At 48.5% G+C, this 26,639-nt stretch overlaps 1 protein-coding gene across 4 annotated transcripts in view; it reads right to left on the bottom strand.

Annotated features, from left to right (window-relative positions):
* Window positions 1-17,915, bottom strand: part of LOC110513632 (adaptor related protein complex 5 subunit zeta 1) — a 35,841-nt gene extending 17,926 nt beyond the window's left edge. The window contains exons 1-7 of one of the 4 annotated variants that reach the window (XM_036972277.1): window positions 17,591-17,915; window positions 9,223-9,360; window positions 8,196-8,379; window positions 6,955-7,099; window positions 5,894-6,006; window positions 5,595-5,769; window positions 3,018-3,158 (exon numbers count right to left, since the gene is read on the bottom strand). In XM_036972277.1, coding sequence (XP_036828172.1) covers window positions 3,018-3,158; window positions 5,595-5,769; window positions 5,894-6,006; window positions 6,955-7,099; window positions 8,196-8,379; window positions 9,223-9,360; window positions 17,591-17,631 — 937 coding nt within the window. In that variant the 5' untranslated portion in view covers window positions 17,632-17,915. Of the gene's footprint in view, window positions 1-3,017; window positions 3,159-5,594; window positions 5,770-5,893; window positions 6,007-6,954; window positions 7,100-8,195; window positions 8,380-8,695; window positions 8,818-9,222; window positions 9,361-17,590 lie in introns of those variants that run through there. The other 3 variants (XM_036972276.1, XM_036972278.1, XM_036972279.1) reach the window with 3 other exon arrangements.
* Between the last annotated feature and the right edge of the window lie 8,724 nt (window positions 17,916-26,639).

Here is a 26,639-nt window from a genome sequence, read left to right as displayed (position 1 = left end):
TGTAGGGGTTAGGGTCCATACTGTAGTGTAGGGTCCATACTGTAGTGTAGGGGTTAGGGTCCATACTGTAGTGTAGGGTCCATACTGTAGTGTAGGGGTTAGGGTCCATACTGTAGTGTAGGGGTTAGGGTCCATACTGTAGTGTAGGGGTTAGGGTCCATACTGTAGTGTAGGGGTTAGGGTCCATACTGTAGTGTAGGGTCCATACTGTAGTGTAGGGGTTAGGGTCCATGCTGTAGTGTAGGGGTTAGGGTCCATACTGTAGTGTAGGGGTTAGGGTCCATGCTGTAGTGTAGGGGTTAGGGTCCATACTGTAGTGTAGGGGTTAGGGTCCATACTGTAGTGTAGGGTCCATACTGTAGTGTAGGGGTTAGGGTCCATGCTGTAGTGTAGGGTCCATACTGTAGTGTAGGGGTTAGGGTCCATGCTGTAGTGTAGGGGTTAGGGTCCATACTGTAGTGTAGGGGTTAGGGTCCATACTGTAGTGTAGGGGTTAGGGTCCATACTGTAGTGTAGGGTCCATACTGTAGTGTAGGGGTTAGGGTCCATACTGTAGTGTAGGGGTTAGGGTCCATACTGTAGTGTAGGGGTTAGGGTCCATACTGTAGTGTAGGGTCCATGCTGTAGTGTAGGGTCCATACTGTAGTGTAGGGGTTAGGGTCCATACTGTAGTGTAGGGGTTAGGGTCCATACTGTAGTGTAGGGGTTAGGGTCCATACTGTAGTGTAGGGGTTAGGGTCCATACTGTAGTGTAGGGGTTAGGGTCCATACTGTAGTGTAGGGGTTAGGGTCCATACTGTAGTGTAGGGGTTAGGGTCCATGCTGTAGTGTAGGGGTTAGGGTCCATGCTGTAGTGTAGGGTCCATACTGTAGTGTAGGGTCCATACTGTAGTGTAGGGGTTAGGGTCCATGCTGTAGTGTAGGGGTTAGGGTCCATGCTGTAGTGTAGGGGTTAGGGTCCATACTGTAGTGTAGGGGTTAGGGTCCACGCTGTAGTGTAGGGGTTAGGGTCCATACTGTAGTGTAGGGGTTAGGGTCCATGCTGTAGTGTAGGGGTTAGGGTCCATACTGTAGTGTAGGGGTTAGGGTCCATGCTGTAGTGTAGGGGTTAGGGTCCATACTGTAGTGTAGGGTCCATACTGTAGTGTAGGGTCCATACTGTAGTGTAGGGGTTAGGGTCCATGCTGTAGTGTAGGGGTTAGGGTCCATGCTGTAGTGTAGGGGTTAGGGTCCATACTGTAGTGTAGGGGTTAGGGTCCATACTGTAGTGTAGGGTCCATACTGTAGTGTAGGGTCCATACTGTAGTGTAGGGGTTAGGGTCCATGCTGTAGTGTAGGGGTTAGGGTCCATGATGTAGTGTAGGGGTTAGGGTCCATGCTGTAGTGTAGGGGTTAGGGTCCATACTGTAGTGTAGGGGTTAGGGTCCATGCTGTAGTGTAGGGGTTAGGGTCCATACTGTAGTGTAGGGTCCATACTGTAGTGTAGGGTCCATACTGTAGTGTAGGGGTTAGGGTCCATGCTGTAGTGTAGGGGTTAGGGTCCATGCTGTAGTGTAGGGGTTAGGGTCCATACTGTAGTGTAGGGGTTAGGGTCCATACTGTAGTGTAGGGTCCATACTGTAGTGTAGGGTCCATACTGTAGTGTAGGGGTTAGGGTCCATGCTGTAGTGTAGGGGTTAGGGTCCATGATGTAGTGTAGGGGTTAGGGTCCATGCTGTAGTGTAGGGGTTAGGGTCCATACTGTAGTGTAGGGGTTAGGGTCCATGCTGTAGTGTAGGGGTTAGGGTCCATGCTGTAGTGTAGGGGTTAGGGTCCATGCTGTAGTGTAGGGGTTAGGGTCCATGCTGTAGTGTAGGGGTTAGGGTCCATGCTGTAGTGTAGGGGTTAGGGTCCATACTGTAGTGTAGGGGTTAGGGTCCACGCTGTAGTGTAGGGGTTAGGGTCCATACTGTAGTGTAGGGGTTAGGGTCCATGCTGTAGTGTAGGGGTTAGGGTCCATACTGTAGTGTAGGGGTTAGGGTCCATACTGTAGTGTAGGGGTTAGGGTCCACGCTGTAGTGTAGGGGTTAGGGTCCACGCTGTAGTGTAGGGTCCATACTGTAGTGTAGGGGTTAGGGTCCATACTGTAGTGTAGGGGTTAGGGTCTATACTGTAGTGTAGGGGTTAGGGTCCACGCTGTAGTGTAGGGGTTAGGGTCCACGCTGTAGTGTAGGGGTTAGGGTCCATGCTGTAGTGTAGGGGTTAGGGTCCATACTGTAGTGTAGGGGTTAGGGTCTATACTGTAGTGTAGGGGTTAGGGTCCACGCTGTAGTGTAGGGGTTAGGGTCCACGCTGTAGTGTAGGGGTTAGGGTCCATACTGTAGTGTAGGGGTTAGGGTCTATACTGTAGTGTAGGGGTTAGCGTCCATACTGGGTCATCATCATTTCTCAATTTTCTATCAGGTTTTAGATGTTTAAGTGAGTCCTTTTGATCCCAAACCATCAACTGGATGGTTAGGGGGTAGGGTACATACTTCAGCCACTCTGTTCTATGAGGCAGTAGTGTAGGAGTTAGGGTGTAGGGTACATACTGCAGCCACTCTGTTCTATGAGGCAGTAGTGTAGGAGTTAGGGTGTAGGGTACATACTGCAGCCACTCTGTTCTATGAGGCAGTAGTGTAGGAGTTAGGGTGTAGGGTACATATTGGGGTCACTCTGTTCTATGAGGCAGTAGTGTAGGGGTTAGGCTGCATACTGCGGTCACTATTCTATGAGGCAGTAGTGTAGGGGTTAGGGTGTAGGGTGCATACTACGGTCACTCTGTTCTATAAGGCAGTAGTGTAGGGGTTAGGGTGTAGGGTGCATACTGCGGTCACTCTGTTCTATAAGGCAGTAGTGTAGGGGTTAGGGTGTAGGGTACATACTGCGGTCACTCTGTTCTATGAGGCAGTAGTGTAGGGGTTAGGGTATAGAGTACATATTGGGGTCACTCTGTTCTATGAGGCAGTAGTGTAGGGGTTAGGGTGTAGGGTACATACTGCGGTCACTCTGTTCTATGAGGCGTTGGCAGTACTGGAAACTCTTCTCTCTCAGACGTTCTTTAGGAGGAAGGAGTCTGCTGGAGGACGACGTGGCTGATACCATGGAAACCACAGAGCCGTCCACCTCCGACCTGTCATCTGGGGCCACAGAGAGGTCAAGGGTTAGAGGTCAGGGGTGGACTGACCAGTTAAAGCAACACACTAAGATGAGCATAACACCAATGGAACAGATCCATGACATGTTTACATGCAAATAGTTGATTTGAAGAGACAGGTAGGCTGAAGGTTTGAGCCATCTAATAGAGAGTCAGACAGCCAGTAGTCAGCCAGCCAGTAGTCAGCCAGCCAGCCTGTAGTCAGCCAGCCAGTAGTCAGCCAGCCTGTAGTCAGCCAGCCTGTAGTCAGCCAGCCTGTACAGTCAGCCAGCCAGTAGTCAGCCAGCCAGTAGTCAGCCGGCCAGTAGTCAGCCGGCCAGTAGTCAGCCGGCCAGTAGTCAGCCGGCCAGTAGTCAGCCAGCCTGTAGTCAGCCAGCCTGTAGTCAGCCAGCCTGTACAGTCAGCCAGCCAGTAGTCAGCCAGCCAGTAGTCAGCCGGCCAGTAGTCAGCCGGCCAGTAGTCAGCCGGCCAGTAGTCAGCCGGCCAGTAGTCAGCCTGCCAGTCAGTAGTCAGCCTGCCAGTCAGTAGTCAGCCTGCCAGTCAGTAGTCAGCCTGCCAATCAGTAGTCAGCCTGCCAGTCAGTAGTAAGCCAGCCAGTAGTCAGCCAGCCAGTAGTCAGCCAGTCAGTAGTCAGCCAGTCAGTAGTCAGCCAGCCAGCCAGTAAAGTCAGCCAGTCAGTAGTCAGCCGGCCAGTAGTCAGCCGGCCAGTAGTCAGCCGGCCAGTAGTCAGCCGGCCAGTGGTCAGCCGGCCAGTAGTCAGCCGGCCAGTAGTCAGCCAGCCTGTAGTCAGCCAGCCAGTAGTCAGCCAGCCAGTAGTCAGCCAGTCAGTAGTCAGCCAGTCAGTAGTCAGCCAGCCAGCCAGTAAAGTCAGCCAGTCAGTAGTCTGCCGGCCAGTAGTCGGCCGGCCAGTAGTCAGCCGGCCAGTAGTCAGCCAGCCAGTAGTCAGCCAGCCAGTAGTCAGCCAGCCAGTAGTCAGCCAGCCAGCCAGTAAAGTCAGCCAGTCAGTAGTCTGCCGGCCAGTAGTCAGCCGGCCAGTAGTCAGCCAGCCAGTAGTCAGCCAGCCAGTAGTCAGCCAGCCAGTAGTCATCCAGCCTGTACAGTCAGCCAGCCTGTAGTCAGCCAGTCAGTAGTCAGCCAGCCAGTACAGTCAGCCAGTCAGTAGTCAGCCGGCCAGTAGTCAGCCTGCCGGCCAGTAGTCAGCCGGCCAGTAGTCAGCCGGCCAGTAGTCAGCCAGTCAGTAGTCAGCCAGTCAGTAGTCAGCCAGCCAGCCAGTAAAGTCAGCCAGTCAGTAGTCAGCCAGCCAGCCAGTAAAGTCAGCCAGTCAGTAGTCAGCCGGCCAGTAGTCAGCCTGCCGGCCAGTAGTCAGCCTGCCGGCCAGTAGTCAGCCTGCCGGCCAATAGTCAGCCTGCCGGCCAGTAGTCAGCCGGCCAGTAGTCAGCCGGCCAGTAGTCAGCCAGTCAGTAGTCAGCCAGCCAGCCAGTAAAGTCAGCCAGTCAGTAGTCAGCCAGTCAGCCAGTAAAGTCAGCCAGTCAGTAGTCAGCCGGCCAGTAGTCAGCCGGCCAGTAGTCAGCCAGCCAGTAGTCAGCCGGCCAGTAGTCAGCCGGCCAGTAGTCAGCCAGCCAGCAGTCATCCAGTCAGTAGTCAGCCAGCCAGTAGCCAGCCAGCCAGCCAGTAGTCAGCCAGTAGTCAGCCAGCCAACCAGTAGTCAGCCAGCCAGCCAGCCAGTAGTCAGCCAGTCAGTAGTCAGCCAGCCAGCCGTCAGCCAGCCAGTACAGTCAGTAGTCAGCCAGCCAGCCAGTAGTCAGCCAGCCAGTAGTCAGCCAGCCAGTACAGTTAGCCAGCCAGTAGTCAGCCAGTCAGTAGTCAGCCAACCAGTAGTCAGCCAGCCAGCCAGCCAGTAGTCAGCCAGCCAGCCTGTAGTCAGCCAGCCAGTAGTCAGCCAGCCTGTAGTCAGCCAGCCAGCCGGCTAATCAGTCTGCCAATCAGTCAGCTGGACAGCCAGCCAGTAGTCAGCCTGCCAGTAGTCAGCCAGCCAGTCAGTAGTCAGCCAGCCAGCCAGCCAGTAGTCAGCCAGCCAGTCAGCCAGCCAGCCAGTAGTCAGCCAGTCAGCCTGTAGTCAGTCAGCCAGCCAGCTAATCAGTCTGCCAATCAGTCAGCTAGACAGCCAATTAGTCAGCTAGACAGCCAGTACAGTCAGTCAGTCAGCCAGCACACAGTCAGCCAGCCAGCCAGTAAACAGTCAGCCAGCACACAGTCAGCCAGTATGTGAGTCAGTCGGCTAGCCAGCCAACCAGTCAGCCAATCAGTCAGCTAGACACCTTACCATGGAAGAAGGAGAGACTGAGCTGGCAGACCAGAGGTACAACCTAATATAACCTCCCATCCACACATCTCAATGGAACCCCCCCCCCACACACACCTGCGTCTGTGCTGTTGTTGCCATCCGTTACATTGTGGTATGTGATCAGCCAATGGCGTAGCAGAGAGAAACTGTAGAGGTTCATCCATTGGTCGTCTGAGAAGGCTTGGCTGACACACAGCACCGTGAAGAAATCACCACACACACAGCCGTCCAGCTCCACCACCGGCCCCGGCTACACACACACACACACACACACACACACACCATTTAGAAAAGACATTCAGAACATCCAGATGTTTCATTACAGTTCTGCATGTAAACATATGCAGTGATTTGATTGGTTTATTAGAGGTCACCTGACGTATTCGAGGGCCAGTGAAAAACCCTCCTGACGAAGCCACACCTCCCTGCTGAACGCTGGCGTAGCGCAGCCAATCGACAAGCCTCTTACTGAGCAGGGTCACATGATCTACACACACACACACACACACACTTTAGTCAGTTAGCAGACGTTCTTATCCAGAGAGACTTACAGTTACATTAACATGTTAAGACAACCACATATTACAGTAGTTAGTATATTCAGATAGCTAGGTGGACAACCACATATTACAGTAGTTAGTATATTCAGATAGCTAGGTGAGACAACCACATATCACAGTAGTTAGTATATTCAGATAGCTAGGTGAGACAACCACATATTACAGTAGTTAGTATATTCAGATAGCTAGGTGAGACAACCACATATCACAGTAGTTAGTATATTCAGATAGCTAGGTGAGACAACCACATATCACAGTAGTTAGTATATTCAGATAGCTAGGTGAGACAACCACATATTACAGTAGTTAGTATATTCAGATAGCTAGGTGGACAACCACATATCACAGTAGTTAGTATATTCAGATAGCTAGGTGGGACAACCACATATCACAGTAGTTAGTATATTCAGATAGCTAGGTGGACAACCACATATGACAGTAGTTAGTATTTTCAGATAGCTAGGTGAGACAACCACATATTACAGTAGTTAGTATATTCAGATAGCTAGGTGGGACAACCACATCTCACAGTAGTTAGTACAGTGCCTTGCGAAAGTATTCGGCCCCCTTGAACTTTGTGACCTTTTGCCACATTTCAGGCTTCAAACATAAAGATATAAAACTGTATTTTTTTGTGAAGAATCAACAAGTAGTTCCCCTTGCTCTGCAAGGACCGCGGCTTTTGTGGAGCGATGGGTAACGATGCTTCGTGGGTGACTGTTATTGATGTGTGCAGAGAGTCCCTGGTTCGCGCCCGGGTATGGGCGAGGGGACGGTTTAAAGTTATACTGTTACAGACAGACACACACAACAAGGGAGAATCACATAATCGCAAGCTCTTCTCACGCACAGATACACGCCTGTGTCCGTTTTACCTTCAGTAAGGCTCTCTGGGCAGTAGGTGATGATGGTGTTGAGAAGAGGCAGAGTGTGAAGGTGAGAGAGTATGCCTGCTGGTCGTCCCTCCAAACTTCGAAGGAGGAGAGAGGAGAGAGCTGACAGGTCTTCTTTAGACCCTGCCTGAGACAGATAGAAAGACACACAGAGACAGAGAGAAAGAGACAGAGAGAAAGAGAGAGAAAGAGACAGAGACAGAGAGAGAAAGAGACAGAAAGAGACAGAGAGAAAGAGACAGAGAGAAAGAGACAGAGAGAGAGACAAAGAGACAGAGAGAAAGAGACAGAAAGAGAGACAGAGAGACAGAGAGAGAGACAGAGACAGAGACAGAGACAGAGAGACAGAGACAGAGAGACAGAGACAGAGAGACAGAGAGACAGAGACAGAGAGACAGAGAGAAAGAGACAGAGAGAAAGAGACAGAGAGAAAGAGACAGAGACAGACAGAAAGAGACAGACAGAGACAGAGAGAGACATAGACAGAGAGTTTCAGGCTAGTGGCCAATCCTTCAAAAGGGCTTTATGTTTTGAGAGACCTCTACCCGAGGTATAACAAAGCCCAACCTTATATGAAACGGTTGGTTGTGTAAAAAGCTCTGATATTGCTCAAATTAGGAATACAAGCAGTCAGTCGTCTGCCCTACATACACAAACAAACAGCATTAGAATATCTTAACGCATTTTGGACCTGTAAACACACAGATACAATATGCTAAAATATCAAATATGAATATTTATGATGAATGTAAACTTCACTTTATGGTAGCTGTTCAATACACAACTTTCTGAGTCAAATGTTCTCTCAGTCATTCCTGTATGGTCCTGCCTGGAAAGAATCCATACAGTATCACCTGTTGTGTATGGAACGCCGACCGAAAATAATGAGTTAAGGGGGTGTGTCACAATATTTATCAATTTAACCACCATTACAGTCAAATATTTTGACACATCCATTTCATATATGGGAGATGTTAGACATATGGAAAAACATGGTTGGGGTTTGTTAAACCTCGGGTAACAACATTTTGGGGGACTTGCCACTAGCCTATTCAGTATGGATGGGTACCTGGTTGGGGTTTGTTATACCTCGGGTAACAACATTTTGGGGGACTTGCCACTAGCCTATTCAGTATGGATGTGTACCTGGTTGGGGTTTGTTATACCTCGGGTAACAACATTTTGGGGGACTTGCCACTAGCCTATTCAGTATGGATGTGTACCTGTGACAGCATTAAAGCAGCAGTATGACTGGGTAAAGGGCTGTGGTCATGTAGGGTGTAGATCTGCCCCGGACCAGAGGGGGGCAGTGTTTCTCTGAGTACTGCCGAGGTCAACACAGTCAGCTGCTCCACAGAGGAAGACACACAAAGCGACAGCAGACGCTGATGCAGCTCCACTGGCAGCCTGTGGACAACACATATACACAGGTTACCATGACAACACGCTACTGAGACCACCCAATACCATGGGGAAGGCAAGCGTGCAGGTTTTTGTTTCAGCCCAGCTATTAAACACATGAAAATTCAACTATGGTCTTCCATTCTATACAGATATGACAGCCCAACACCTGCAACCCTCTCCAGGACCAGAGAGACACACAGTCTTACTGTACTAGGTGCTAGGGTTTAGGGTGTAGGGTACCTCCTAGTGTACTAGGTGGAGGCCATGATCAGGTGTAGTCAGTTAGGGTTTAGGGTGTAGGGTGTAGGGTTTAGGGTACCTCCTAGTGTACTTGGTTGAGGCCATGATCAGGTGTAGTCAGTTAGGGTTTAGGGTGTAGGGTACCTCCTAGTGTACTAGGTGGAGGCCATGATCATGTGTAGTCAGTTAGGGTTTAGGGTGTAGGGTACCTCCTAGTGTACTTGGTTGAGGCCATGATCAGGTGTAGTCAGTTAGGGTTTAGGGTGTAGGGTTTAGGGTACCTCCTAGTGTACTTGGTTGATGCCATGATCAGGTGTAGTCAGTCAGGGTGTAGGGTACCTCCTAGTGTACTTGGTGGAGGCCATGATCAGGTGTAGTCAGTTAGGGTTTAGGGTGTAGAGTTTAGGGTACCTCCTAGTGTACTAGGTGGAGGCCATGATCAGGTGTAGTCAGTTAGGGTTTAGGGTGTAGGGTACCTCCTAGTGTACTAGGTGGAGGCCATGATCAGGTGTAGTCATTTAGGGTTTAGGGTGTAGGGTACCTCCTAGTGTACTTGGTTGAGGCCATGATCAGGTGTAGTCAGTTAGGGTTTAGGGTGTAGGGTACCTCCTAGTGTACTTGGTTGAGGCCATGATCAGGTGTAGTCTCTGGAGTGAGTCGATGACATCATGGCCGTGTTCTTTACCCATCAGCTGCTTGGTGATCCTGCAGTAGAACTTCTGTAGCTCCTCCTCCCCGATCTCCCTGGAAACAACATCACAGCCGTCACCTTCATGCATCTACGGGTCAGTGGTGAACGACTCCAGAGAGGTGTACTACAAGGCAGGGTCAATGAGTTAGCCAGCTAACTTTGATTATCAGAAATACAGTGCCTTGCGAAAGTATTCGGCCCCCTTGAACTTTGCGACCTTTTGCCACATTTCAGGCTTCAAACATAAAGATATAAAACTGTATTTTTTTTGTGAAGAATCAACAACAAGTGGGACACAATCATGAAGTGGAACGACATTTATTGGATATTTCAAACTTTTTTAACAAATCAAAAACTGAAAAATTGGGCGTGCAAAATTATTCAGCCCCTTTACTTTCAGTGCAGCAAACTCTCTCCAGAAGTTCAGTGAGGATCTCTGAATGATCCAATGTTGACCTAAATGACTAATGATGATAAATACAATCCACCTGTGTGTAATCAAGTCTCCGTATAAATGCACCTGCACTGTGATAGTCTCAGAGGTCCGTTAAAAGCGCAGAGAGAAGAACAAGGAACACACCAGGCAGGTCCGAGATACTGTTGTGAAGAAGTTTAAAGCCGGATTTGGATACAAAAAGATTTCCCAAGCTTTAAACATCCCAAGGAGCACTGTGCAAGCGATAATATTGAAATGGAAGGAGTATCAGACCACTGCAAATCTACCAAGACCTGGCCGTCCCTCTAAACTTTCAGCTCATACAAGGAGAAGACTGATCAGAGATGCAGCCAAGAGGCCCATGATCACTCTGGATGAACTGCAGAGATCTACAGCTGAGGTGGGAGACTCTGTCCATAGGACAACAATCAGTCGTATATTGCACAAATCTGGCCTTTATGGAAGAGTGGCAAGAAGAAAGCCATTTCTTAAAGATATCCATAAAAAGTGTTGTTTAAAGTTTGCCACAAGCCACCTGGGAGACACACCAAACATGTGGAAGAAGGTGCTCTGGTCAGATGAAACCAAAATTGAACTTTTTGGCAACAATGCAAAACGTTATGTTTGGCGCTAAAGCAACACAGCTGAACACACCATCCCCACTGTCAAACATGGTGGTGGCAGCATCATGGTTTGGGCCTGCTTTTCTTCAGCAGGGGCAGGGAAGATGGTTAAAATTGATGGGAAGATGGATGGAGCCAAATACAGGACCATTCTGGAAGAAAACCTGATGGAGTCTGCAAAAGACCTGAGACTGGGACGGAGATTTGTCTTCCAACAAGACAATGATCCAAAACATAAAGCAAAATCTACAATGGAATGGTTCAAAAATAAACATATCCAGGTGTTAGAATGGCCAAGTCAAAGTCCAGACCTGAATCCAATCGAGAATCTGTGGAAAGAACTGAAAACTGCTGTTCACAAATGCTCTCCATCCAACCTCACTGAGCTCGAGCTGTTTTGCAAGGAGGAATGGGAAAAAATGTCAGTCTCTCGATGTGCAAAACTGATAGAGACATACCCCAAGCGACTTACAGCTGTAATCGCAGCAAAAGGTGGCGCTACAAAGTATTAACTTAAGGGGCTGAATAATTTTGCACGCCCAATTTTTCAGTTTGTGATTTGTTAAAAAAGTTTGAAATATCCAATAAATGTCGTTCCACTTCATGATTGTGTCCCACTTGTTGTTGATTCTTCACAAAAAAAATACAGTTTTATATCTTTATGTTTGAAGCCTGAAATATGGCAAAAGGTCGCAAAGTTCAAGGGGGCCGAATAATTTCGCAAGGCACTGTAACTGTTTATTTTCTGATTTATTAAGAAACCTAAACTTGTTGGTTGTTGAGTCAATTAGACCACGCCCATTTCAAGCGAATCTTTTTTTTATTTTTTATAATTTCAGAATAATTTGGCAAGTTAGCTGCGTAAAGGCGACTACAAGCTACTCTCTGTTGATCTACGTGCGTAAAGGCACATGGGTGCCTTCACACCAACGAGACGTGGTGTGATCATAGCAACATACAGGAACTCAAGTCCTTCTGTTCACCTGACTTAGAATTCCTCACAATCAAATGTCGACCGCATTATCTACCAAGAGAATTCTCTTCGATTATAATCACAGCGCGCATATATTCCCCCCCAAGCAGACACATTGATGGCTCTGAACAAACTTCATTTGACTCTATGTAAACTGGAAACCACATATCCCGAGGCTGCATTCAATTGTAGCTGGGGATTTTAACAAGGCTAATCTGAAAACAAGACTCCCTCAATTGTATCAGCATATTTATTTATTTATTTCACCTTTATTTAACCAGGTAGACCAGATCACCTTTATTTAACCAGGTAGACCAGATCACCTTTATTTAACCAGGTAGATCAGTTCACCTTTATTTAACCAGGTAGACCAGATCACCTATATTTAACCAGGTAGACCAGATCACCTATATTTAACCAGGTAGGCCAGATCACCTTTATTTAACCAGGTAGACCAGATCACCTTTATTTAACCAGGTAGACCAGATCACCTTTATTTAACCAGGTAGGCTAGTTGAGAACAAATTCTCATTTACAACTGCGACCTGGCCAAGATAAAGCATAGCAGTGTGAACAGACAGCAACACAGAGTTACACATGGAGTAAACAATAAACAAGTCAATAACACAGTAGCATTTTTTTTTTAAAGAGTCTATATACATTGTGTGCAAAAGGCATGAGGAGGTAGGCGAATAATTACAATTTAGCAGATTAACACTGGAGTGATAAATTATCAGATGGTCATGTACAGTTAGAGATACTGGTGTGCAAAAGAGCAGAAAAGTAAATAAATAAAAACAGTATGGGGATGAGGTAGGTAAATTGGGTGGGCTATTTACAGAAGGACTATGTACAGCTGCAGCGATCGGTTAGCTGCTGTTGGGGAATAATCAGAATTAGTTGGTAACATAGATGTTTTATATTCATCATATGTTTGTAAGTTACTTCTCATCAGAATGTTATTTTTGTATAATACTGTGGCGGGGTTGCAGTATCTGTTCTCTGTCAAGACTAAGTTATTTGGGCCGGAGAGAGGGGAGAGCTCAAGCGTGTATCTCTTGGCTCCACAATGTCTATGTGCCAGTCAATGTGTCTCTGTGATCTTGTCAAGATAGGATGGATTTGATATATGCCTGTTGATATGGAGGATTGGTTTATGGTTCTGAGTTTGAGAAAAGAACATAGTTTAGGAGACAAAGCTGAACGATAATTTATAGCCAATGCTGTCTGGCTATGTGTGTCTTTGCTATAAAGGATCTCAGTTGCAATGTGTAAGGGACTCTCAGAGAATTCATTTATAGACACTGAATTGATCTGAGAGTCACAGGGTTGTGATGGAGCTCATATAATTAAAGATGGACTTTGTGATAACTAACTCTGACTTGTGTGTGGTTTGCTCTCATGATTTGGTAAATACAGGAAATTTCCACAACACTGCTCTGATAGCAGATGTTTAAAGTTGGTGAGGGAGATAAAAGTCTCCAACTTCAGCGACTTTTGCAATTCGTTCCAGTCACAGGCAGCAGAGAACTGGAAGGAAAGGCGGCCAAATGAGGTGTTGGCTTTAGGGATGATCAGTGCGATACACTTGCTGGAGCGCGTGCTACGGGTGGATGTTGCCATCGTGACCAGCATGGACTTGTAGATGACCTGGAGCCATTGGGTCTGGCGACGAATATGTAGCGAGGGCCAGCCGACTAGAGCATACAGGTCGCAGTGGTGGGTGGTATAAGGTGCTTTAGTAACAAAGCGGATGGCACTGTGATAAACTGCATCCAGTTTGCTGAGTAGAGTATTGGAAGCCATTTTGTAGATGACATCGCCAAAGTCGAGGATCGGTAGGATAGTCAGTTTTACTAGGGTAAGTTTGGCGGCATGAGTGAAGGAGGCTTTGTTGCGAAATAGAAAGCCGATTCTAGATTTGATTTTGGATTGGAGATGTTTGATATGAGTCTGGAAGGAGAGTTTACAGTCTAGCCAGACACCTAGGTACTTATAGATGTCCACATATTCTAGGTCGGAACCATCCAAGGTGGTGATGCTAGTCGGGCGTGCGGGTGCAGGCAGAGAACGGTTGAAAAGCATGCATTTGGTTTTACTAGCGTTTAAGAGCAGTTGGAGGCCATGGAAGGAGTGTTGTATGGCATTGAAGCTCGTTTGGAGTTTAGATAGCACCGTGTCCAAGGAAGGGCCAGAAGTATACAGAATGGTGTCGTCTGCGTAGAGGTGGATCAGGGAATCGCCCGCAGCAAGAGCAACATTATTGATATATACAGAGAAAAGAGTCGGCCCGAGATTTGAACCCTGTGGCACCCCCAGAGAGACTGCCAGAGGACTGGACAACATGCCCTCCGATTTGACACATTGAACTCTGTCTGCAAAGTAGTTGGAGAACTAGGCAAGGCAGTCATTAGAAAAACCGAGGCAACTGAGTCTGCCGATAAGAATATGATATTGTGAATATCATAAGAATATCAATTGTGCAACCAGGGCTGGTAAAACCCTGGATCATTGTTATTCTAACTTCCGCGACGCATATAAGGCCCTCCCCCGTCCTCCTTTTTGAAATACTGACCACGACTCCATTTTGTTGCTCCCAGCCTACAGACAGAAACTAAAACAGGAAGCTCCCGCGCTCAGGTCTGTTCAATGCTGGTCCGACCAATCTGATTCCACGCTTAAAGATTGCTTCGATCACGTGGACTGGGATATGTTCCGCATTGCGTCAAACAACAACATTGACGAATACGCTGATTCGGTGAGCGAGTTTATTAGCAAGTGCATCGGTGATGTCGTACCCACAGTCTATTAAAACATTCCCAAACCAGAAACCATGGATTGATGGCAGCATTCGCGCGAAACTGAAACAGTGAACCATTGCTTTTAATCAGGGCAAGGTGACCGGAAACATGACCGAATACAAACAGTGTAGCTATTCCCTCCGCAAGGCAATCAAACAAGCTAAGCGTCAGTATAGAGACAAAGTAGAGTCGCAATTCAACAGCTCAGACACGAGAGGAATGTGGCAGGGTCTACAAAAAGAAAACCATCCTGTCGCGGACCAGGATGTCTTGCTCCCAGACAGACTAAACAACTTTGCTCGCTTTGAGGACAATACAGTGCCACTGACACGGCCCGCTACCAAAACCTGCGGACTCTCCTTCACTGCAGCCGATGTGAGTAAAACATGTAAACGTGTTAACCCTCGCAAGGCTGCAGGCCCAGATGGCATCCCCAGCCGCGTCCTCAGAGCATGCGCAGACCAGCTGGTTGGTGTGTTTACGGACATATTCAATCAATCCTTATCCCAGTCTGCTGTTCCCAAATGTTTCAAGAGAGCCACCATTGTTCATGTTCCCAAGAAAGCTAAGGTAACTAAGCTAAATGACTACCGTAGCTCTCACTTCCGTCATCATGAAGTGCTTCGAGAGACGAGTCAAGGACCATATCACCTCCACCCTACCTGACACCCTAGACCCACTCCCATTTGCTTACCGCCCCAACAGGTCCACAGACGACGCAATCGCAACCACACTGCACACTGCCCTAACCCATCTGGACAAGAGGAATACCTATGTGAGAATGCTGTTCATCGACTACAGCTCGGCATTTAACACCATAGTGCCCTCCAAGCTCGTCATTAAGCTCGAGACCCTGGGTCTCGACCCCGCCCTGTGCAACTGGGTACTGGACTTCCTGACGGCCCCAGGTGGTGAGGGTAGACAACAACATCTCCACCCCGCTGATCCTCAACACTGGGGCCCCACAAGGGTGCGTTCTGAGCCCTCTCCTGTACTCCCTGTTCACCCACGACTGCGTGGCCACGCACGCCTCCAACTCAATCATCAAGTTTGCGGACGACACAACAGTGGTAGGCTTGATTACCAACAACGACGAGACGGCCTACAGGGAGGAAGTGAGGGCCCTCGGAGTGTGGTGTCAGGAAAATAACCTCACACTCAACGTCAACAAAACAAAGGAGATGATTGTGGACTTCAGGAAACAGCAGAGGGAACACCCCCCTATCCACATCGATGAAACAGTAGTGGAGAGGGTAGTAAGTTTTAAGTTCCTCGGCGTACACATCACAGACAGCGTCGTGAAGAAGGCGCAGCAGCGCCTCTTCAACCTCAGGAGGCTGAAGAAATTGGCTTGTCACCAAAACACTCACAAACTTTTACAGACGCACAATCGAGAGCATCCTGTCGGGCTGTATCACCGCCTGGTACGGCAACTGCTCCACCCACAACCGTAAGGCTCTCCAGAGGGTAGTGAGGTCTGCACAACGCATCACAGGGGGCAAACTACCTGCCCTTCAGGACACCTACACCACCCGATGTCACAGGAAGGCCATAAAGATCATCAAGGACAACAACCACCCGAGCCACTGCCTGTTCACCCCGCTATCATCCAGAAGGCGAGGTCAGTACAGGTGCATCAAAGCTGGGACCGAGAGACTGAAAAACAGTTTCTATCTCAAGGCCATCAGACTGTTAAACAGCCACCACTAACATTGAGTGGCTGCTGCCAACACACTGACTCAACTCCAGCCACTTTAATTATGGGAATTGATGGGAAATGATGTAAAATATATCACTAGCCACTTTAAACAATGCTACCTAATATAATGTTTACATACCCTACATTATTCATCTCATTTGTATAGAGGTACCATTTGGAGGTCACCGTGATGCAGTCTACAGCTCAATGGGGAGAGGTACCATCTGGAGATCACCGTGATACAGTCTACAGCTCAATGGGGAGAGGTACCATCTGACGGCCTACCCAGGCCAAACCCGGACGACGCTGGGCCAATTGTGCGCTGCCCTTTGGGACACCCAATCACAGCCGGATGTGATACAGCCTGGATTCAAACCAGGGACTGTAGTGATGCCTCTTGCACTGAGATGCAGTTCCTTAGACCGCTCGGTAGACAAAATGTATCACCTCATGTTTCAGCATGATAATGCACGGCCCCAAGTCGTAAGGATATGAACACAATTCCTGGCAGCTGAAAATGTCCCAGTTCTTCCATGGCCTGCATACTCATCAGAAATGTCACCCACTGAGCATGTTTGGGATGCTCTGGATCGACGTGTACGACAGCGTGTTCCAGTTCCCAGCAAAAATCCAGCAACTTCTCACAGCTCACTGGTCACCATAGCAGCACCCACTCGTAGCATGCGCTCCAGCAGGTATATCTCACTGGTCACCCCAAAGCCAACACCTCCTTTGGCCGTCTTTCCTTCCAGTTCTCTGCTGCCAATGACTGGAACGAATTGCAAAAATCTCTGAAGCTGGAGACTCTTACCTCCCTCACTAGCTTTAAGCACCAACTGTCAGAGCAGCTCACAGATCACTGCACATGTACATAGCCCATCTGTAAACAGCCCATCTATCTACCTACCTCATGCCCATACTGTATTTATTTATCTTGCTCCTTTGCACCCCAGTATCTCTACTTGCACATTCATCTTCTGCACATCTACCATTCCAGTGTTTAATTGCTATATTGTAATTACTTCGCCACCATGGCCTATTTATTGTCTTAACTCCCTTATCTTACCTCATTTGCACTCACTGTATATAGACTTTGTTTTATTTTGTTCTACTGTATTATTGACTGTATGTTTTGTTTATTCCATGTGTAACTCTGTGTTGTTGTATGTGTCGAACTGCTTTGCTTTATCTTGGCCAGGTCGCAGTTGCAAATGAGAACTTGTTCTCAACTAGCCTACCTGGTTAAATAAAGGTGAAATAAATCAAATAAATAAACAGCCATTATTTTATTTGTTTTATGTAATATTGAAGAGTGGGACAACATTCCACAATCAACAGCCTGATCAACTCCATACGAAGGAGATGCGCTGCATGAGGACAATTGTGGTCACAACAGATACTGACTGACGGGTTCTCTTAATCACGCCCCTCCCCCTTTTTTTCAAGTATCTGTTACCAACAGATCCATATCTGTATTCTCAGTCATGTGACATCTATTGATTAGGGCCTAAAATATTTTACTTAAATTGATTGATTTCCTTCTAGTAACTCACTAAAATCTTTGAAATGGTTGCGTTTATATTTTTGTTTAGTGTACCTTGCAACTCGGTTTGTTAGTTGCGCAGTGACAAGAGCAAGTTAACACCAAACAACATGACAGCAGCGGGGTACGACGGACAGAAGCAGGCGGAGAACAGTGTCCTTTCCCCGGCTTGACTCTGTTCTGAACACCGCTAACTGCCGGGTCTTACCTGGCTTGTTTGATCAAACTCTCTGTTCCTGCTGAATACATCGTAGCAGTCCAGACAAGTTGTCCGCTGGGGAAACATGTCCGACTGACAATCACGTGAATCCTCTACTAGTTCCGCGTTGTCAGCGGGCCTGCCCTGTTTACACCGTGACGTATTTCATTACGCTTTATTTTTTAACCAGGCAAGTCAGAACAAATACTTATTTACAATGACGGCCGACCCCGGCCAACACCGGACGATGCCCTATGGGGACTCCCAATCATGGCCGGATGTGATACAGCCTGGATTTGATCCAGGGACTGTAGTGATGCGTCTTGTACTGAGATGCAGTGGCTTAGACCCCTGCGCCACTCGGACATCTTCACGGACGTGATCACTGTTCCAGGGACATCAGCTTATATAAAATCCAATATATATATTATTTTGTATTATTATTATTTTATTAACACCAAATCAATACAAAAAGTACATGGGGAAAACAAGTATATATAAAGAATATACAAAGGATATTTGGGCTAAGGGGCGGGGCTGGGGGCGGGGCTAAGGGGTACAATATCACATTACAAAATGACCTTAAGGGGCGTACACACATTTATCATCTAACAGCTTTTTTGACAACAGAGTATTTAATTGTCTTAAAATAATGTTCAATTTATTTTTGCAAGGTAATAAAATGTTTTGTTTGTAAATGTACATTTGTGAATATGAAATTTGGTCAAAAGAATAATGAAATTAATTACATAAAATAGTTTCAACTTCTTTCTATCCTCAGTAAAGAATCCAAGCAGTACATCTCTCCATAATAGTGTAAAATCTTCATAAATGTGTTTGATTATAAATCTACTGATGTCAGATTCCTTACACGAATTCAATGCCAAAAAAGATGCAACATTGTTTCTTAAGCTGCTCTGACAGCTGGTGCTTAAAGTGAGGGAGATATAAGTCTCCAACTTCAGTGATTTTTGCAATTCGTTCCAGTCATTGGCAGCAGTGAACTGGAAAGAAAGGCGACCAAATGAGGAATTGGCTTTGGGGGTGACAGGTGAGGTATACCTGCTGTAGCTCGTGATACAGATGGATGTTGCTATGGTGACCAGTGAGCTGAGGGGCTTTACCTAGCAAAAACGTATAGAGGTACATAGGTAGAGGTACATAGGTTGACAGCTTAAATTCTTGTTAATCTAATTGCACTGTCCGATTTACAGTAGCTATTACAGCGAAAAGCATGCCAATGTGATTGTTTGAGGACGGCGCCCCACATCAAAATATTTTTCAACCGGCACAGGCTTCATAAATTCACAAATTGCGATTAAATATTCACTTATTTTTGAAAATCTTCCAACTATAATATTTCTTACGGAAAGAAGTATGTTCAATAGGAAACCTATTTTAGCAGGTGCGTCCTGTCTTCATTAGCATGCAAACACGAATTTCCAAGACTGTGTCCCTGTACTAAAACTGATATTTCTTATTCATTTTGGAAGTTACAGGCCTGAAACCTTGAACATAGACTGCTGACACCCGGTGGAAGACATAGGAATTGCATCCTGGAAGCTAGAATTGAGTTTGCCCTTGTCATTGTAAGAGCATGGTCTCTCAAAAAAATATATTCTGGTTGGTTTTTCTTTGGATTTTCTCCTACCATATCTATTGTATTATATTATTCTACATTATCTTAATGCTTCTACAAACTTCAAAGTGTTTTCTTTCCAATGGTACCATATGAATATCCTGGCTCCAGGACCTGAGTAACAGGCAGTTTACTTTGGGCACGTCATTCAGGCGGAAACTGAGAAAAAGGGGCCTGGCACTAAGAAGTAAAAAAAAGCTGTGTTAGACAGGATTACCCTGCACATACTGACCAGCTCCAATAGACAGAAGGTGTTACATGGCAGACCAATCCAAACTCATCACTCAGCATGTCCGGGAAGGTTGCTGACTTTTTCTGTGGCTAAACCAACTAGGCTCTTAATTTAACAATGTTATTCATATTTACTGATGGCATGCACGTTTGTTATTAAGGCACATGAAAGGTCACATGTTCCAGAATACATTTCTGCCCAAAAAACACTTTGATTAAAATAAACGTTTACGTTCAAACGGTTCTCCTGTGAAGTAGTGACGCGCCACAGACGCCTAGTTTCCTGAAACGGGTCCCATTTTTTACGTTTATCCCAAACCCTATTCTTTCATCATACATTTTCTGGGTTTGAGGACTACAAGATGCCGAGCTCTATAGGATTAACAATGGTGTCAGCTAGAGATGATCTGCAGGATCAATACCTTTCCATGGTTATCACAACATCAGGCCAGGGTGAGCCTCCATGGTTATCACAACATCAGGCCAGGGTGAGCTTTCATGGTTATCACAACATCAGGCCAGGGTGAGCCTCCATGGTTATCACAACATCAGGCTAGGGTGAGCCTCCATGGTTATCACAACATCAGGCCAGGGTGAGCCTCCATGGTTATCACAACATCAGGCTAGGGTGAGCCTCCATGGTTATCACAACATCAGGCCAGGGTGAGCCTCCATGGTTATCACAACATCAGGCCAGGGTGAGCCTCCATGGTTACCACAACATCAGGCCAGGGTGAGCCTCCATGGTTATCACAACATCAGACCAGGGTGAGTCTCCATGGTTATCACAACATCAGGCCAGGGTGAGTCTCCATGGTTACCACAACATCAGGCCAGGGTGAGTCTCCATGGTTACCACAACATCAGGCCAGGGTGAGCCTCCATGGTTACCACAACATCAGGCCAGGGTGAGTCTCCATGGTTACCACAACATCAGGCCAGGGTGAGTCTCCATGGTTACCACAACATCAGACCAGGGTGAGCCTCCATAGTTACCACAACATCAGGCCAGGGTGAGCCTCCATGGTTACCACAACATCAGGCCAGGGTGAGCCTCCATGGTTACCACAACGTCACGCCAGGGTGAGCCTCCATGGTTACCACAACGTCAGGCCAGGGTGTAGTGTGCCTCCACTGAGTTTCGTAAATTTTGACACCTCCACTGTAGTGCTCTATAATGGCTCATATACAAAGATGAGTCCTCTATCTACCTCTATGGACTCTCCACAGTGGCTTCACAGTCTATGCAAAACGGAACTAGGTAGAGTGCTACACAAACAAACCTCCGCCGGGTCCCTTCCAGATCCATTGTATAGACTGTGTAGCGTTTTTTGGAGAGCTGTAACTTCTAAAACAAACTTATTGTCAAATGGAAATGGTGACAAATATGGGAAATAAAATGTAAGAACAATTGATTCTCTCTCCCTCCCTCTCTGTCTCTCTGTCTCTCTCCCTCCCTCTCTGTCTCTCTGTCTCTCCCCCTCCCTCTCTCTCTCTCTCTCTCTCTGTCTCTCTCCCTCCCTCTCTCTCTCTCTGTCTCTCCCCCTCCCTCTCTCTGTCTGTCTCTCCCCCTCCCTCTCTCTCTCTCTCTGTCTCTCCCCCTCCCTCTCTCTCTCTCTGTCTCTCTCCCTCCCTCTCTCTCTCTGTCTCTCCCCCTCTCTCTCTCTCTCTCTCTCTCTGTCTCTCCCCCTCCCTCTCTCTCTCTCTGTCTCTCTCCCTCCCTCTCTCTCTCTGTCTCTCCCCCTCCCTCTCTCTCTCTCTCTCTCTGTCTCTCCCCCTCCCTCTCTCTCTCTCTCTCTCTCTCCCTCCCTCTCTCTCTCTCTGTCTCTCTCCCTCCCTCTCTCTCTCTCTGTCTCTCCCCCTCCCTCTCTCTCTCTGTCTCTCTCTCTCCCTCCCTCTCTCTCTCTCTGTCTCTCTCCCTCCCTCTCTCTCTCTCTGTCTCTCCCCCTCCCTCTCTCTCTCTGTCTCTCTCTCTCCCTCCCTCTCTCTCTCTCTGTCTCTCTCCCTCCCTCTCTCTCTCTCTGTCTCTCCCCCTCCCTCTCTCTCTCTCTGTCTCTCTCCCCCTCTCTCTCTCTCTCTCTCTCTGTCTCTCCCCCTCCCTCTCTCTCTCTCTGTCTCTCTCCCTCCCTCTCTCTCTCTCTGTCTCTCTCCCTCCCTCTCTCTCTCTCTGTCTCTCCCCCTCCCTCTATTTCTCTCTATCTCTCGCTCAATTCAATTTGCTTTATTGGCATGACGTAACAATGTCCATATTGCCAAAGCTTATTTTGGATATTTACAATATAAAAATAAATCAAAATGAGAATCCAAATTGTCAACGGGACAACAGTAACAACAATAACAACAATAACCAAGGGTCAAAATAACCATACATTCAACTATAACAATAAGCATACTGTCATGTTGTCTTGTCTCTGTCCTTTCCCTTCACCCTGTCTCCCTCTGCTGGTCGTTGTTATGTTACCTTTTCTCCCCCTCTTTTCCCCAGCTGTGCCTTGTCTCCTCCTAATTACCCATTCACCCCGTTCCCCACCTGTTCCCTTTTTTCCCTCTGATTAGGTCCCTATATCTGTCTCTGTTTCTGCTCCTGTCCTTGTCGGATTCTTGTTTGTTTGTGTCATTCATGCCTGAACCAGACTGTCGTCATGTTTGCTGTAACCTTGTCCTGTCCTGTCGGAATCTGCCGGTCCATCTGAGCCTACCTGTGTGTGGTAATTAAAGAAGCTCTGTTTAAGTTGATTCGCTTTTGGGTCCTCATTCACGCACCGTAACAGAAGAATCCGACCAAGAATGGACCCAGCGACTTCGGATCCTCTCCACTCAGCCGTCGAGATCCAGGGAGCGATGCTAGGCAGACACAAGCAGGAATTGTCTGCTGCTCGACATGCCGTTGAGACCCTGGCCACCCAAGTCTCCAACCTCACAGAACAGGTTCACCATCTCCGCCTCGATCCACCGGCCACTTCCAGGGCTTTCGAATCTCCGGAGCCCAGAATCAATAACCCGCCGTGTTACTCTGGGGAGCCCACTGAATGCCGCTCGTTCCTCACCCAGTGTGATATTGTGTTTTCTCTCCAGCCCAACACTTACTCCAGGAGCACTGCTCGTGTCGCCTACGTCATATCTCTCCTTATTGGACGGGCTCGTGAGTGGGGCACGGCAATCTGGGAGGCAAGGGCTGAGTGTATTAACCAGTATCAAGACTTTAAGGAGGAGATGATACGGGTTTTTGATCGATCTGTTTTTGGGGAGGAGGCTTCCAGGGCCCTGTCTTCCCTATGTCAAGGCAATCGATCCATAACAGACTACTCTATTGAGTTTCGCACTCTTGCTGTCTCCAGTGGCTGGAACGAGCCGGCCTTGCTCGCTCGTCTTCTGGAGGGTTTCCGCGCAGAGGTAAAGGATGAGATTCTCTCCCGGGAGGTTCCTTCCAGCGTGGATTCCTTGATTGAACTCGCTATTCGCATTGAGCGACGGGTTGATCTTCGTCACCGAGCTCGTGGAAAGGAGCTCGCGCTCTCCGTCGCCTCCCTCTCCGCATCACTACCATCTTCCTCTGCCGGCTCGGGTGCTGAGCCCATGCAGCTGGGAGGTATCCGCATCTCGACTAAGGAGAGGGAACGGAGAATCACCAACCGCCTCTGTCTCTATTGCGGTTCCGCTGGTCATTTTGCCACTTCATGTCCAGTAAAAGGCCAGAGCTCGTCAGTAAGCGGAGGGCTACTGGTGAGCGCTACTACTCCTGTCTCTCCTTCAAGATCCTGCACTACCTTGTCGGTCCATCTACGCTGGACCGGTTCGTCAGCTTCCTGCAGTGCCTTAATAGACTCTGGGGCGGAGGGCTGTTTTATGGACGAGACCTGGGCTCGGGAACATGACATTCCTCTCAGACAGTTAAAGGAGCCCACGGCCTTGTTCGCCCTGGATGGTAGTCCTCTCCCCAGGATTCAGCGTGAGACGCTACCTTTAACCCTCACTGTTTCTGGTAATCATAGTGAAACCATTTCTTTTTTAATTTTTCGTTCACCTTTTACACCTGTTGTTTTGGGCCATCCCTGGCTAGTTTGTCATAATCCTTCCATTAATTGGTCTAGTAATTCTATCCTCTCCTGGAACGTCTCTTGTCATGTGAAATGTTTAATGTCTGCTATCCCTCCTGTTTCCTCTGTCTCTTCTTCACAGGAGGAGCCTGGTGATTTGACAGGGGTGCCGGAGGAATATCACGATCTGCGCACGGTGTTCAGTCGGTCCAGGGCCACCTCTCTTCCTCCACACCGGTCGTATGATTGTAGTATTGATCTCCTTCCGGGAACCACCCCCCCCCCGGGGTAGACTATACTCTCTGTCGGCTCCCGAACGTAAGGCTCTCGAAGATTATTTGTCTGTAGCTCTTGACGCCGGTACCATAGTCCCCTCCTCCTCTCCCGCCGGAGCGGGGTTTTTTTTTGTCAAGAAGAAGGACGGGTCTCTGCGCCCCTGCATAGATTATCGAGGGCTGAATGACATAACAGTGAAGAATCGTTATCCGCTTCCTCTTATGTCTTCAGCCTTCGAGATCCTGCAGGGAGCCAGGTTTTTCACTAAGTTGGACCTTCGTAACGCTTACCATCTCGTGCGCATCAGGGAGGGGGACGAGTGGAAGACGGCGTTTAACACTCCGTTAGGGCACTTTGAATACCGGGTTCTTCCTTTCGGCCTCGCTAACGCTCCAGCTGTCTTTCAGGCATTAGTCAATGATGTCCTGAGAGACATGCTGAACATCTTTGTTTTCGTTTACCTTGACGATATCCTGATTTTTTCACCGTCACTCCAGATTCATGTTCAGCACGTTCGACGTGTCCTCCAGCGCCTTTTAGAGAATTGTCTTTTCGTGAAGGCTGAGAAGTGCACTTTTCATGCCTCCTCCGTCACATTTCTCGGTTCTGTTATTTCCGCTGAAGGCATTAAGATGGATCCCGCTAAGGTCCAAGCTGTCATTGATTGGCCCGTCCCTAAGTCACGCGTCGAGCTGCAGCGCTTTCTCGGCTTCGCGAACTTCTATCGTCGTTTCATCCGTAATTTCGGTCAGGTGGCAGCTCCTCTCACAGCCCTTACTTCTGTCAAGACGTGCTTTAAGTGGTCCGTTTCCGCCCAGGGAGCTTTTGATCTCCTCAAGAATCGTTTTACATCCGCTCCTATCCTTGTTACACCTGACGTCTCTAGACAGTTCGTTGTCGAGGTTGACGCGTCAGAGGTGGGAGTGGGAGCCATCCTTTCTCAGCGCTCCCTCTCTGACGACAAGGTCCACCCATGCGCGTATTTTTCTCATCGCCTGTCGCCGTCGGAACGTAACTATGATGTGGGTAACCGCGAACTGCTCGCCATCCGGTTAGCCCTAGGCGAATGGCGACAGTGGTTGGAGGGGGCGACCGTTCCTTTTGTCGTTTGGACTGACCATAGGAACCTTGAGTACATCCGTTCTGCCAAACGACTTAATGCGCGTCAGGCGCGTTGGGCGCTGTTTTTCGCTCGTTTCGAGTTCGTGATTTCTTATCGTCCGGGCTCTAAGAACACCAAGCCTGATGCTTTGTCTCGTCTCTTCAGTTCTTCAGTAGCCTCCACTGACCCCGAGGGGATTCTCCCTGAGGGGCGTGTTGTCGGGTTGACTGTCTGGGGAATTGAGAGGCAGGTAAAGCAAGCACTCACTCAAACTCCGTCGCCGCGCGCTTGTCCTAGGAACCTTCTTTTCGTTCCCGTTCCTACTCGTCTGGCCGTTCTTCAGTGGGCTCACTCTGCCAAGTTAGCCGGTCACCCTGGCGTTCGGGGTACGCTTGCTTCCATTCGCCAGCGTTTCTGGTGGCCCACCCGGGAGCATGACACGCGTCGTTTCGTGGCTGCTTGTTCGGTCTGCGCGCAGACTAAGTCCGGTAACTCTCCTCCTGCCGGCCGTCTCAGGCCGCTTCCTATTCCCTCTCGACCGTGGTCTCACATCGCCTTAGATTTTGTCACCGGACTGCCTTCGTCAGCGGGGAAGACTGTTATTCTTACGGTTGTCGATAGGTTCTCTAAGGCGGCTCATTTCATTCCCCTTGCTAAGCTTCCTTCTGCTAAAGAGACGGCACAAATCATCATCGAGAATGTTTTCAGAATTCATGGCCTTCCGTCAGACGTCGTTTCGGACAGAGGTCCGCAATTCACGTCTCAATTTTGGAGGGAGTTTTGCCGTTTGATTGGGGCTTCCGTCAGTCTCTCTTCCGGCTTTCACCCCCAGTCTAACGGTCAAGCAGAACGGGCCAATCAGACTATTGGTCGCATCTTACGCAGTCTTTCTTTTCGCAACCCTGCGTCTTGGTCAGAACAGCTCCCCTGGGCAGAATACGCCCACAACTCGCTTCCTTCGTCTGCGACCGGGCTATCTCCTTTTCAGAGTAGCCTCGGGTACCAGCCTCCGTTGTTCTCATCTCAGTTCGCCGAGTCCAGCGTCCCCTCCGCTCAGGCTTTTGTCCAACGTTGCGAGCGCACCTGGAAGAGGGTCAGGTCTGCACTTTGCCGTTATAGGGCGCAGACTGTGAGAGCTGCTAATAAGCGTAGAACGAAGAGCCCTAGATATTGTCGCGGTCAGAGAGTTTGGCTCTCCACTCAGAACCTTCCCCTTAAGACGGCTTCTCGCAAGTTGACCCCGCGGTTCATTGGTCCATTCCGTATCTCTCAAATCATTAACCCTGTCGCAGTGCGACTTCTTCTGCCGCGATATCTTCGTCGCGTCCACCCGGTCTTCCATGTCTCCTGTGTCAAGCCCGTTCTTCGCGCCCCCGCTCGTCTTCCCCCCCCCCCCCCCCATCCTTGTCGAGGGCGCACCCATCTACAGGGTCCGTAGGATTTTGGACATGCGTCCTCGGGGCCGTGGTCATCAGTACCTAGTAGATTGGGAGGGGTACGGTCCTGAGGAGAGGAGTTGGGTTCCCTCTCGGGACGTGCTGGACCGTGCGCTGATCGATGATTTCCTCCGTTGCCGCCAGGCTTCCTCCTCGAGTGCGCCAGGAGGCGCTCGGTGAGTGGGGGGGTACTGTCATGTTGTCTTGTCTCTGTCCTTTCCCTTCACCCTGTCTCCCTCTGCTGGTCGTTGTTATGTTACCTTTTCTCCCCCTCTTTTCCCCAGCTGTGCCTTGTCTCCTCCTAATTACCCATTCACCCCGTTCCCCACCTGTTCCC

The sequence above is a fragment of the Oncorhynchus mykiss genome, unplaced genomic scaffold (assembly GCF_013265735.2).
Source record: "Oncorhynchus mykiss isolate Arlee unplaced genomic scaffold, USDA_OmykA_1.1 un_scaffold_130, whole genome shotgun sequence".
NCBI classification, from domain to species: Eukaryota; Metazoa; Chordata; class Actinopteri; order Salmoniformes; family Salmonidae; genus Oncorhynchus; species Oncorhynchus mykiss.
This window is presented reverse-complemented; position numbering and strand designations above follow the sequence as displayed.